At 38.0% G+C, this 13,068-nt stretch overlaps 1 protein-coding gene across 5 annotated transcripts in view; it reads right to left on the bottom strand.

Annotated features, from left to right (window-relative positions):
- Nucleotides 1-240: 240 nt before the first annotated feature.
- LOC126185177 (inositol hexakisphosphate and diphosphoinositol-pentakisphosphate kinase) overlaps nt 241-13,068 on the bottom strand; it is a 578,601-nt gene continuing 565,773 nt past the window's right edge. For 4 of the 5 annotated variants that reach the window (XM_049928024.1, XM_049928027.1, XM_049928022.1 and 1 more), the window contains exon 27: nt 241-3,354. In XM_049928024.1, the coding sequence (XP_049783981.1) occupies nt 2,349-3,354 (1,006 nt within the window). In that variant the 3' untranslated portion in view covers nt 241-2,348. The remainder of the gene's footprint in view (nt 3,355-13,068) is intronic. The other variant, XM_049928026.1, reaches the window with a different exon arrangement.

Consider the following 13,068-nt stretch of genomic DNA (forward strand, 5'->3'; position numbering starts at 1 on the left):
CAGTGCTGCACTTAGCTCCATTATTCAGGCAAAATTTAATGCAAATTCTTTGATCCATCTTTTTAAAAAGTAAAAATTCATGAAGTACTCATAAACACATACAACTCTTTTGACTGTCAACAATAAACTAAATTTAAAAACAACTGAAAATGCAAACATAAATCAGGGACTTGTGTATCAACAAGATAAAAAAATTAGAAAATTGGATGTATATAGCCCGCAAAATTAAAAAATTCCCATTACTTTTTTTATTACACCTTGCAACTGAAATATAAAAACTGTTAGATAATGCTGTCTGTATGCTTTATTCAAATATCTTGAACAAACAACAGTAACAATCATATATTATTTACATTTCAGAGGAAACTGTCACATAGTACGGGAAAGTTAAAACTAGTTGTCTAACTCCCACCATTAAATAACAACTCTGCACTATTTACTACATTTCACCAAAGCCATTAAATACCGTCAGTATTTTTCTGTTCACGAGTCTTTCCTTCTACTAACTCATAGCACCTCTCTGTGAAAATTATACATACCACAGCCCTTTTATCACCAATATTTTCCATAGAAGATTCATAATTATAATCTTAATCTTTACATCATAAAAATTGTCCCACTTTCAAGAACAAACATGTTCATGACACCCAAGTGAGTTGTTTTGCAGCTTGAAAATATAATAATCTCTCCAATAAGTTTCACTGAAATTTTATTCCCACGGAAAACTCAAAGTCAAGCCTTCAATATCTGTCTTAATACTCACTTGATTACATACACACAGTCAAATGTTTTTGTCACTCTCTTTCCTTCTACTAACTGACAGTGTTTATCCACAAAAATTATGTGTCAGATACACACACAGCACTTTTATCACATATATTTTCCATACAACAATTATATATAAATCCTCATCTGCTTACTTAACCAGATTGTAACAAAATTGTTCTCTCTATCCCTCTCCCTCCCTCTTCCATAATATTACAACAATTCTGTTAGCATTAGATAAAATAATCACAAAGAACAAAACATTTACACTTTGGCAGGTAGCATCATATATACAAGGCTTTGCCCAAAAAAACAGCCTTACATAAATCATAAATACTTAAAATTAGCAAACCTCTCAATGGAGATTTCTTTCAGTAAGAGAGAGAGAGAGAGAGAGAGAGAGAGAGAGAGAGAGAGAGAGAGAGAGAGAGAGAGAGAGGGGGGGGGGGGAGTAAGGTGACATTAGGGTGAGAGGAAGAAAGAAGACCATGGAAGGAGGATGAAATGGTAGAGAAAGATAGAGCAGAAAGGAGGAGAGCAAGTGAAATGGGAGAAGAATTGAAGTGTGAGGGAAGAGGACAGAATGGAAGATTAGGGGTCAATGACGTCATCAGAGATGGAGTAAGGATGTTGACCATATGTTTTGAAAGAAACTGTACCAACATTCATGTTAATCGATTTAGGGAAATGACAAGAAACCTAATTCAGGATGGCCAGACACGGAGTTGAACCCTATTCCTATCCAAAATGAATGTTATGTGTTGAACACAGTTGTCACTGTGCTCAAAGGAGACTGAATGGGAGCAAATGGAAGAGGGAGGAGGGAGGGAAGAGGGAGAAAGAAGTGGCTCTAAAAACCACCTTTCATGGATTGCTCTTTTACTTTGGGAGAATTCAGTAGCTATTTGACAAACATTCTTTCCCACTGTCCCCCTCTATGAGACCTTTATAAATGAGATGTTGGTTATCCATCTCACATAGGTAATTATTCAAAATAATTGTGAAACATTTTTCACCATACACTCCTGGAGCTCACATAAAAATAAGGCAACTACATGAATCCTCAGTCTGTCAATGGTGCCACAGACAAAATTTGTAGAAACATTTTACTTCTAATAATTCTAGCTAAACTATCTCTTGTTAATAACACAATGTTCTTTACTTTCAGTTCCATGTTATAAAATAGAGCTAATCACTATAATTACAATTTCTATTAACGACAGAACACTGAATCAAAAGAGGAGCCTTAAAAAAATGAACATCAGCCTGCAAACACACTGTGCTTGTATATATTATTGCACTATCTACATATCATCAATGAAATGAGCAAGAATTGCCAGTATCATTCCAGCCAATGACAGACCTGAATGCATTGAAGGCACTAAAGAAACTAACAAAACTTCATCCTGTCAGGTCTCAAGAACTGTATTTTGATTTTTTATTACGTTTACCATCACACATTATGTATACTTCCTGCTTAAATTCATGGAAGCATAAGAGTTTAATTCATGTATTATCAGTTAGGTTTCACAAAGTGAATATCTCACTCATATTCTTTGCATATCTAATGAAAACTGTGTCATCTAAACAACATCTTGTTTTTCACTTACATCTAAACTATCAGGAAGTGAATGCAACTGTTCACAGTTTGCAGCTGCTTGCTCCACAACAGCCTCGGATAAAGCTGGCTCTGACTTTATTTTCTCACTTGGTACCTCAATGGCTAAAGAAGAGTCCCACACATGAATGTTATTATCTGACTGGGATCTAGAACTGTCACCACGATCACTAGGCCACACATACAGTCTGGAGTGTATGGAAAATGGAGATTTTTTCTCAGTGTTATGTTCTGGCACAGGCTCTCCCCCCGCCATAGCGTCTGATTCTGCTGGATTACATGAAGCTCGTAGTGCATTGTCACCAAACACCTGAAAGATAGTTTTCCTTGCAGGTGAGGTGGAGGTCATAGATGATGTTATTGTCTTGTCTTCTTCATCTGTAACATCAATTTCAGCATCTACCATATTTTCAGCATCCACTGCATACTCCTCAGGTCCCTGCCTCTCACGAGCTTCTGAAACATCAGTGGTTTCAAGCCAAGATAAAAACTTGGCCCCATCAAGTCCTATACTTCTATCCTTCTTGCTTGCAATAGTGTCCTTAACAGTAAAGGTTCCGAGTGAATCTACTACTGACTTTCCAGAGAAACTCACAACAGCATTTTCCTGAGTTTCTTGTACATTATCTTGTCTTACAGTGCTGGGTACATTCTCTATTACAGTAGAATCTGAAGTATCTAATTCAATATTAGAGAAGTACCCATCAAATTCAAATTCAGAACTTGCAGAGACAGAAACAGGAGTTACTTCACCACTGTCAGCACCATCTCGACTATCAAGGCCAGACAGGCATTCGCTCCCACTGAAGGACCCCATATTTCGGCAACTGTAAATTCCACTCACATTAAAAGTGTCCCTCATTATGGCTCTGGAAGTATCTGCATTTCCATGGTCTGATATATTTATATCACACAAATCTTGATCAAATACTGTTGGAAAAATTTGTGCCATTGCAGCAGTGAAGTCATATCTGAAACCAAAAGCAATGGCTTAATAACATAAAAGGCATGTAAATGTGAATATCATTATACTACACATATTCAGAATTCAGGGACAGTTCAGGTTTGTATTTAAAAAACTCATTGGAGTATAAATGGCAATGTTTTAAAGGCTCTGCAATAGTTGATAACACAAGTTAAAAAAATCAAATCCAAAAACATCAAAGAGAAACAAAGTTGCCAAATTTGTCGAACTGAAGAGCACAATTAGCAAGGAATACCCAAATGTAGTAAAAATGTATTTTATACTCAAAGATTCCATGATGAGAAGTTGCAGGGACAAGATCAAATGCTGGACGGGATAGTTATGAGAAAGAAATTGGTATTCAGGTCACAGAGTTATGGGGTAGTTCAAGGCAGTACATGATGTACTAATACTGAGAAGTTACTGTAGGATGTGAGAGAAATCAGTGGTCATGTCAGTATGATTTCATCAAGATCACTGACTTAACTTGTCATTGGTTAGGTCTGAGAAATTATAAAATCTACTGCAGACTCTAAGTGCACCTAAAGCAAAGACTTATTTTTTAAAACACTTGCATTGTATTAGTAGCATAAGCAAGAAAAATTCATTCAGGTTCATGTACAAATTAAATGGTTGGTGACTTATATCTGGTAAAACAAAAGAGGACAGACGTTTAAACTTTGAGGAATACTCTTTAAAATTATGGTATATGATATGGAGGGAGGCCCCAAGTTGCATACTGAATCAATTAACAGAAGTTTCCTCATGAGAACTAAACAGTATTTAGAGATGCACCATTGATTCAACAAATAAAGTAGTGGAAATGAGTATACGGGCATGGATATTTGTAGAAAAATTAACATAACTGTTTGGAACTGTTATGCACAGTGTATATGCAATATTATGAGATACAGTATACTGACAAATGCAGTCAAATGGCATTGCATTTGATGTCAGTAATAAAGTATAAAACAATAAATCAATGAGTCATGTGATAGAGGATGGAACTCGGCATGAAGGCAGTCAGCTCAGATCAGTCTTAGTGTGCCCATACGTGCCTTTACCACATATAGGAAATGGGCACCATTAGTAAAAGTGCATGTTGTCAACATAAACCACAGCTGTGACAATGCCACGGGGAAAACAGTTATCACGGGTTGAAAAAGTAAAAATGATTGCCGAGAAGTTGAACAACTCGAGCAAAGTGATTGATAATTTTGTTGGATTGAGCACATGTTATCAAAAGAATGAAAAATATGTGAAGTAGAAAATTATCTGAGGCATTGAAAAGTTACATCTGTGCAAAGTAAGGTCCACAAACCATTATTCTTCTCAACTTGCTGCTGATGTACAACTGCCAGTAACTGCCAGATATGGACAATGAATTTTGTCACATGACAAATATCTCGCATTCAAGAAATGACTGTAGAAACTGCTCTAACACCCAAACATAAACAGGCTAGATTGGAGTTTGCTGAAAAGCCTATGTCATCAACTTTAGAATAGGAAAAAGTGACCTTCAGTGATGAGAAGCAGCTTACTTTATATAGGCCAGATGGATTACAATATTGTGGCATGACCTGAGAACAGAGCAGCAGGTAAGAATGATCAGAAATTTTGGTGGTGGAACTTTTATGATTTGGGCTGCCTTCAGCACTGTAGGTAAATCAAGCATCGCTTGCCTGAACACTAGAATAAACTCTTAACATGCACACTTAGATTCTACAGACTGAATTGATTAGAAAGTCTGAGGACCTAGGGGATGAAGTTCTAATGTTTTGACATGATAATGCATCTGTGCATGTTTCTGCTACAACCAAAAAGTGGTTTGCATACAAAGATATCCCTGTCTTGTCCTAGTCTGCACGTAGCCCAGATTTGAACTCCACAGAAAACCTATGGGAATACTTTCAAGGCATATCACAGAGGAAAGGAGTTTTAGGCATATCAGCATTGAAAAGAGCAATACAAGAAGTGTGACCTACAATTTCACTGCATGAACTACGAACCCTCATAACATCAATGCCAAAGAGGATTTTTACATAATTAGGAAGAATGGAAGTTGGACAAAGTACTAACAATGCGCTAACACAACAGGACAATGACGTTCTTTATATCAACTTCCATCCAGGAAATGCAAATGCCTTATTTTATAACAATGAAAACAATCAATTATTGATAAAAGCATTTACTTGGATAAATAAAAAATCTACTGACCAAGCAATGGCAGAACACACACATAAAAGACCGTTGTAATTGGCAAGCTTTTGGAGCCAGTGGCTCCTTCTGCAGGCAGAAGGGTTAAGGGAGAAGGAAGAAGGGTGAAAGAAAAGGACTAGATAGGTCTAGGAAAAGGGGTAGATTTCAGGAAAGTCACCCAGAACCATGGGTCAGGGGAGACTTACCATACGGGATGAGAAGGAAAGACTGATTGTTGGGGACTGCATCGGACAAGATTTGAAAACCTGAGAGCTTAAATGTGGAAAACAGGGTAATTTGCAAGACAGAGATTACTACTAAAACATAATGCATGAGTTAGTAAGAATGAAAAGGTAAGTGTATTATACATAACAGAGGTTGGAAGGGGGTGGTGAAAAATAGACGGGAAAGAAATGAAAGATGTAGAAAAATAAAGCAAAGTGAAGTAAAGAGTAGTTGTTTCACTTCATTTAAGTTTTCTACATCTTTCATTTCTTTCCCGTCTATTTTTCACCCCCACCCCCTTCCCACCTCTGTTACATACAATGTACTTACCCTTTCTCTCTTACCAACTCATGTGCAATGTTTCATAATAATCTCTGTCTTGCAAATTACCCTGTCTTCCACCTTTAAGCTCTCAGGTTTTCAAATCTTGTCTGATGCAGTCCCCAACAATCAGTCTTTCCTTCTCATCCCGTACAGTAAGTCTCCCCAGACCTGTGGTTATGAGTGACTTTCCCGAAATCTACCCTTTTTCCTAGGCCTCTCCAGTCCTTTTCCTTCACCCTTCTTCCTTCCCCTTCAACCCTTCTGCCTGAAGAAGGAGCCTCTGGCTCCGAAAGCTTGCCAATCACAACAGTCTTTTATGTATGTGTTCAGCCGCTGCTTGGTAAGTGGATTTTTTATCTATCCAATTAAATGCCTTATTTTGTTACTCTTGTAATTCTGTCATGAGTATTTATGTTGTACATGTATTAAATTTGATACATGTATGCTTCAAACATTGTATTATTAATATCATGGAAACCCTGCCTTTATACTGGTTTCCATTACTGTATGTAACTTCTTCAACAATATATCTTCATTTACCTCAATAAATAACAGCAAATCCCAAATGGTATATTCAATTTTTTAAATTCTATTATGTGGTCAATGGAAGTGTAAATATCTGTATTAATAGCATATTCCTTCTGAAATTAAAAATTTAAACTGCTGAATATGTCAATGCAGCAGAAGAGGTGAATGGATCCTTAAATACATTACTTACGAATATTGACAATAATGTTAGAAGGAAGGCTGCGAAGCAGTAATTATACTTTGCTTAAAGTAACTTTCTGATTAATTTTTCTGTGAGTCAAAGAGTAGGGGCTAGCTATCAATCAATCACAGTACTTTCTTCAGCACCAGCAGCTCTTTATGGAGGGTTTTCAGATAAAAATGTGGCCAATGAGTGCTTTTCATTTAGTATGGTTTAGTTCATTTTGTTGTTGTATATTTAATGTCAATAAAAAATTAAAATTCTTTTGGGAGCTGTAGGGAGAGCCATTATCTCACTTCCATTTGGAGTAAATATATTTTATATAGTGGCAGTAAACCACGTCACATCATGCAGGAAGATGTCTTCAGGCACTATTCTGTATTCAGTGTGTGTTTCGTATTTATCTTTCTCTACAGAATGTTTTTTAAACTCATGCTACACTCATTCAGTCATCAGTTAAGATAAAAAGGAAGCCTATAGCTTATTCACAAAATTGTGTGTGAAGTTTTGGATGTCAGTAACTTGTTGCCACAATATTTCATTGTAAGGAGCTTTGACATCTGCTGGTTTGTCCAAAATTTCATGGAACCATCTACATGATGGGAAAGTTTTAAATTTCACATGCCTATAGCAAAGTTTAGGACTGCTCTAGTGCCAGCAAATAAAATACAATGAACTACAATACAGTATACCACAATGGTACAGCACCTGTGCCACACACCAGTGGATCTTCTCACTGTAGAAGGAACTTGCATGTTATGGGGCTGTGCCCAGTTCAGGGTAGAAGGGAGAACGCTTGTCACATTTCTGTGGCCAGAAGGATGAAAGCCAAGCAATGGCTGGATACTATCTTTCACTCAACACTGCTGATTGTCCTTTACTTCCATACACTCTTCTCCCCACTGACACACAGTACCTTGCCTCAACAGGGAGGTCTCTGTCTGTAAGGTACCAGTAACTGTAACTGTGCTAATGTAGATATTGTTCAGTCTTCCTCTGCTATTCCATCCACTGCTCTGTCACATCAAATTCCGACATGTCCGGGTACATCATTTACATGTTGCAGAGAGTTATGAATGGACAATACTTGCCTTTCTGCTGCATACATGCACTAGGTGACACATTTTGTATTCAGGGAGTTGGAGCTGATGTGAAATTGAATACATCTCATCTGTTTCACTGCCATAAAGATTGCATACACACTTGTATCATAGACGAGGAACTTGCACATTAAGTGGACCTCGAGGGTACAATTGGGGTGCAGCACAGAGCAACCAATGTTATTCCCCTTCTTCAGCCCATCACTGTAGGTTAGGATACAACTTCAATGCTAATATAAAATAATATTTTAAAAATGCAACATTGGGTAAAGTAGCTTTTATCCTCTGTTAAATTTAAAATAATTTTGGGTCTCCTTAGCAAGCAGGATGGGTGTGAGCTCCAACTGACTTAATACAGATATTGGATTCACTTCACATGCTACTAGGTCTGATTGCACATATTCGAAATGTGTTTGTTGTTAATGAGAAATCTGAGAATGACCTTTCCACAGATGGTCACCAAACCTTAGGAAAGGCTGGCAACTGCAGGTTATTCTAGCCTGACACATTAGAAGGAGCTGACAGCAGATGGTTAGTGACAGCTCAGCAGCCTCAACAATGGGGCTGTGCAAGGAATTGGTTCTGTTAGCAGCTTTGGTCAGATTCATTGTGAACAACATCTCTGTGATCTTCAGATGCCCATCAGCCTAGCTAATCAATAAAGCTAGCACCCATAAGTGGACCAGAATTACAAAAGAGCTTTCTAGTATTGGAGCAGACATAATCTGCCTGCTTCCCAAGACCCGTGATTAAGATGCTTCAAGTTTTTAGTGTAAGAAACCCAGTTCTTAAATCCCTCAGATGGGTTATCTACATCAGTTTGTAATTTTGTAGGAGGCCTAGAAACTGACACATTCATTCTCAGAACAGAACAGGTGGACTATTTACATCTCGCAACTGGTGAAAGCCCACACACACCATTTGCCCTACTGAGAATATTATGCCTCCATGTCGTCTACTCCCCCAACCTCCAAACCTTTGACTGCTGCAGATGTAATTGCTACAGGCCATGTTGAGTACCAAGTTGTTATGGCTTACAGTCTGATTAAAATAAGTTGTCACTTGACAGGCAGTGGGCTGAACTGGTGGGCTGCACACTCCTAGATCACTTTCAAAAAGTATTAGATGTGGTGTGACTATGCACAGTCAGTCACATGAGTTTGTGTGTTCCTAGAGGAAATAGCTTGAGAGATAGAGCAATGCAGGAGCACCTCTCATTGCTTTGGGCAAATTGGTGGAGTGCACTGCAGCTGCTCTAAAAATCAGAGAACAATCAGTAATATGACTTGGCAAGTAGAAATATACAAAGATGAAATAGGCAAGTCATCTAAATCCACAATGCCTGGGAGAAAGAGGTGCCTGGAAGGTCACAAGTCTCAATTCCTTTCAAGAAGATGCAATTTGTTGTGAAATATGTGCATATTATTCAAAGACGGAGCACAGGAGTCTTAAAAAGAAACACACCAATGCCACCCTTGTAGCAGCTGACCTGTTTTGAGGTGATAAAAGTTGAAAAAGACTTAGGATCCTGCTATAAATCTATTTGTGGCTATAAGTTATTACTGGAATACCAAAAAATTATGATCTGGAACCACCGTTTTCTGAGTGAATTAGTAGGGACAAATTCCAATCATATCAACTGAACTGATGAAATGTGGGTTAATGCAGAACACACTTTTACAAAAAGGCTGGACAGATATTACTGTCAGGGCAGCTCCTATCAGCAGAGAGAATAATATAATTGTAGTGCATGCTAGAACTTCAAACAGTTTCATTTCTAACTATCCACTGTTATTCAGTTTGAGTAAGATTTGTGACTAACACAAAGAGATGAACTACAGTACTTCTGTGAAATGATCTGAAGATTCTGTGCTTCGAAACTCAAAAAAAAAAAAAAAAAAAAAAAAAACAACACTCCATATTCTTGAGTTATAGGCTACAATATGAGGGCCCCACAACAAAGGCATTGAGAGAGAAAAAAAAAACTGTAACATACCAGCAGACAGTAGCTCGAAAAGGGCAGAATTATTAGTACTCAAGTCACAACACAGGCCAAAGTATCCAGTTTATCTTGCAGATATGCAGATATTGTAATAATTTTGTGTGGCTCACTGGCCTGGTGCAAATCTGGAATCAGTCATTTTACATTCAAACAACAAATTAATTTGTAAATCTGGCTACAGGCTGTCCTATACAGATGTGCGTTAGTAATTCCTTTCCATCATCTTTTACACATTATAATAGTAGAAAACCTTCTACAGAATAGGGGGAGATGTCAAGGAGCAACATTTTCAATTTGTTTTCAAATTTTACTTTGCAGTCAGATATTTTATATCACTAGATAACTGATCAAAATTTTTAGTTGCAACATTGTGCTCCCCTTTTTGTGCTAAAGACGACCTTAACGTGGTGTAATACATGTCATCTTTTCTTCTGGTATTGTAATTATGTAAATCATTGGTCCTACTGGACTGCAGTGGATTACTGGCAACAAACTTCATGAGGAAATAAATATACTGTGAAGCAGTAGTCAAAATGCCCAACTCCTTAAACAGATGTCTACAAGATGACTGTGGATGAGCACCACATATTATTCTAACAGCAAGTTTTTGAGCAAAGAAGATGTTATTCCTTAAAGATGAGTTACTTCAGAATACAGTATTATTCCATAAGAAATTATTGTATGCAAACACATAAATATATGTCAACTTACTTATTTGTCTCTTCTCAAGATTTGCAATGATTCTAAGTGCAAATGTGGCTAAACTAAGTTGTTTTAGGAGTTCCAAAAGTGGTCTTTTTCCAGTTTAAATCTTCACCAACATGGACACCATAAAATTTTGATGTTTCCACCCTATTTATTATTTCCTCACTATGTGTCAGATTTATCAGAGACCATCCACAGAAAGCCAGTCAATGACACTTTTAAGAACACTGTTTACCATGTCTTCTGTTGTGTTATGTATGCTTGGATTGATTACAGTAATACTGTTATCCATAAAAAATTAATTCTACTTGTTGTATATTAGACAGAAGATCGTTTACATATATATGAGGAATAATGGTGGATCTAAGAATGAGCTCTGGGGAGCCCCATGTGAGATTTCTCCCCAGTCAGTAGAATCTCCCCTGATTATATTTGGTTGAATTACTGAGTATAATTTTCTGTACTCTTTTGGTTAGATGTGTATTAACCATTGGTTGGCTATACAGTAAATTTTATAAAACCTCAGTTCATCTAGGAGAGCACTGTGATTCACATGGCCCAATGCCTTAGATAGATCACAGAAAATATCATCAGGTGCTATTTTGTTATTCAATGCTTGTAAAATTTGCTGAGTGAATCTGTAAATGACATTCTTAGTACAGCAAGTCTTTCGAAATGCAAACTGTTATTTATTGAGGATATTATTGTTGTGCAGGTGGGATACTGTCCCAAAATACATCACTTTCTGAAAAGTTTTGGAAAATGATGTCAGTAGCAAAAAAGATGGCTTGTTACTGGAATCTCTCCTATCACCTTTCTTATAGAGGGGTTTTAGCAGTTGCCTATTTCAATATTCCTGGAAAAATGACAAAAGTTAGTGATTCATTACATATTTCATATAATACAGGACTTATTATATGGGGAAAAATCTTTAGTAATTTGTTGGAAACACCATAATATCCAGATGAGATTTTTGAGACAATATACGAGGGTTGGAACTTAAATAGTGGCAATTATTTATTCACAACTGAAACTGATACAGAAGAGTTACATGTTTTCATCCGTCCTTCAAAGTAGTCACCAGCATTGTGTAGAACCCGTTGCCAGTGATGTGGAAGGTGTACTATACAGTCAGCAGAGCCTGTTCTGCTGATGGTGCGAATTGTTGTGGTGATTCTCATGTACAACTGTGATGGTGTTACCCTAACACATTACATTCCTCCACAGCAGACCATCAATGCACAGAATTACTGTTCACTGTTCATTATTGGAGCATCACCTGCGACCAGCTTTGCGAAAGAAGTGGCGACAGTTTCTGCGCAACCCACCCACCATTTTGCACAACAATGCATGGGTGTATACAGGGTTATTACAAATGATTGAAGCAATTTCACAGCTCTACAATAACTTTATTATTTGAGATATTTTCACAATGATTTGCACACACATACAAAAACTCAAAAAGTTTTTTTAGGCATTCACAAATGTTCGATATGTGCCCCTTTAGTGATTCGGCAGACATCAAGCCGATAATCAAGTTCCTCCCACACTCGGCGCAGCATGTCCCCATCAATGAGTTCGAAAGCATCGTTGATGCGAGCTCGCAGTTCTGGCACATTTCTTGGTAAAGGAGGTTTAAACACTGAATCTTTCACATAACCCCACAGAAAGAAATTGCATGGGGTTAAGTCGGGAGAGCGTGGAGGCCGTGACATGAATTGCTGATCATGATCTCCACCACGACCGATCCATCGGTTTTCCAATCTCCTGTTTAAGAAATGCCGAACTGGCATTCTGCTTTAGCCTTTTCTGTAAGATTTTCCAAACCGTTGGCTGTGGTATGTTTAGCTCCCTGCTTGCTTTATTCGTTGACTTCCGCGGGCTACACGTGAAACTTGCCCGCACGCGTTCAACCGTATCTTCGCTCACTGCAGGCCGACCTGTTGATTTCCCCTTACAGAGGCATCCAGAAGCTTTAAACTGCGCATACCATCGCTGAATGGAGTTAGCAGTTGGTGGACCTCTGTTGAACTTCGTCCTGAAGTGTCGTTGCACTGTTATGACTGACTGATGTGAGTGCATTTCAAGCACGACATACGCTTTCTCGGTTCCTGTTGCCATTTTGTCTCACTGCGCTCTCGAGTGCTCTGGCGGCAGAAACCTGAAGTGCGGCTTCAGCCGAACAAAACTTTGAGTTTTTCCACGTATCTGTAGTGTGTCGTGACCATATGTCAATGAATGGGGCTACAGTGAATTTATGAAATTGCTTCAATCATTTGTAATAGCCCTGTACAGCGCAAGCTGTGGCTGCTCTGTTCGGTCGATGGGACTGGGAAGTACTGTACCATCCACCATACTCCCCAAACTTAAGTCCTTGTGACTTTAATTTGATTCCGAAGATGAAGGAACCACTTCGTGGCATTCACTTCAGAACTGTTCCAGAGTTCGACAGGCGGT

Source organism: Schistocerca cancellata, chromosome 4 (assembly GCF_023864275.1).
Source record: "Schistocerca cancellata isolate TAMUIC-IGC-003103 chromosome 4, iqSchCanc2.1, whole genome shotgun sequence".
NCBI lineage: Eukaryota > Metazoa > Arthropoda > Insecta > Orthoptera > Acrididae > Schistocerca > Schistocerca cancellata.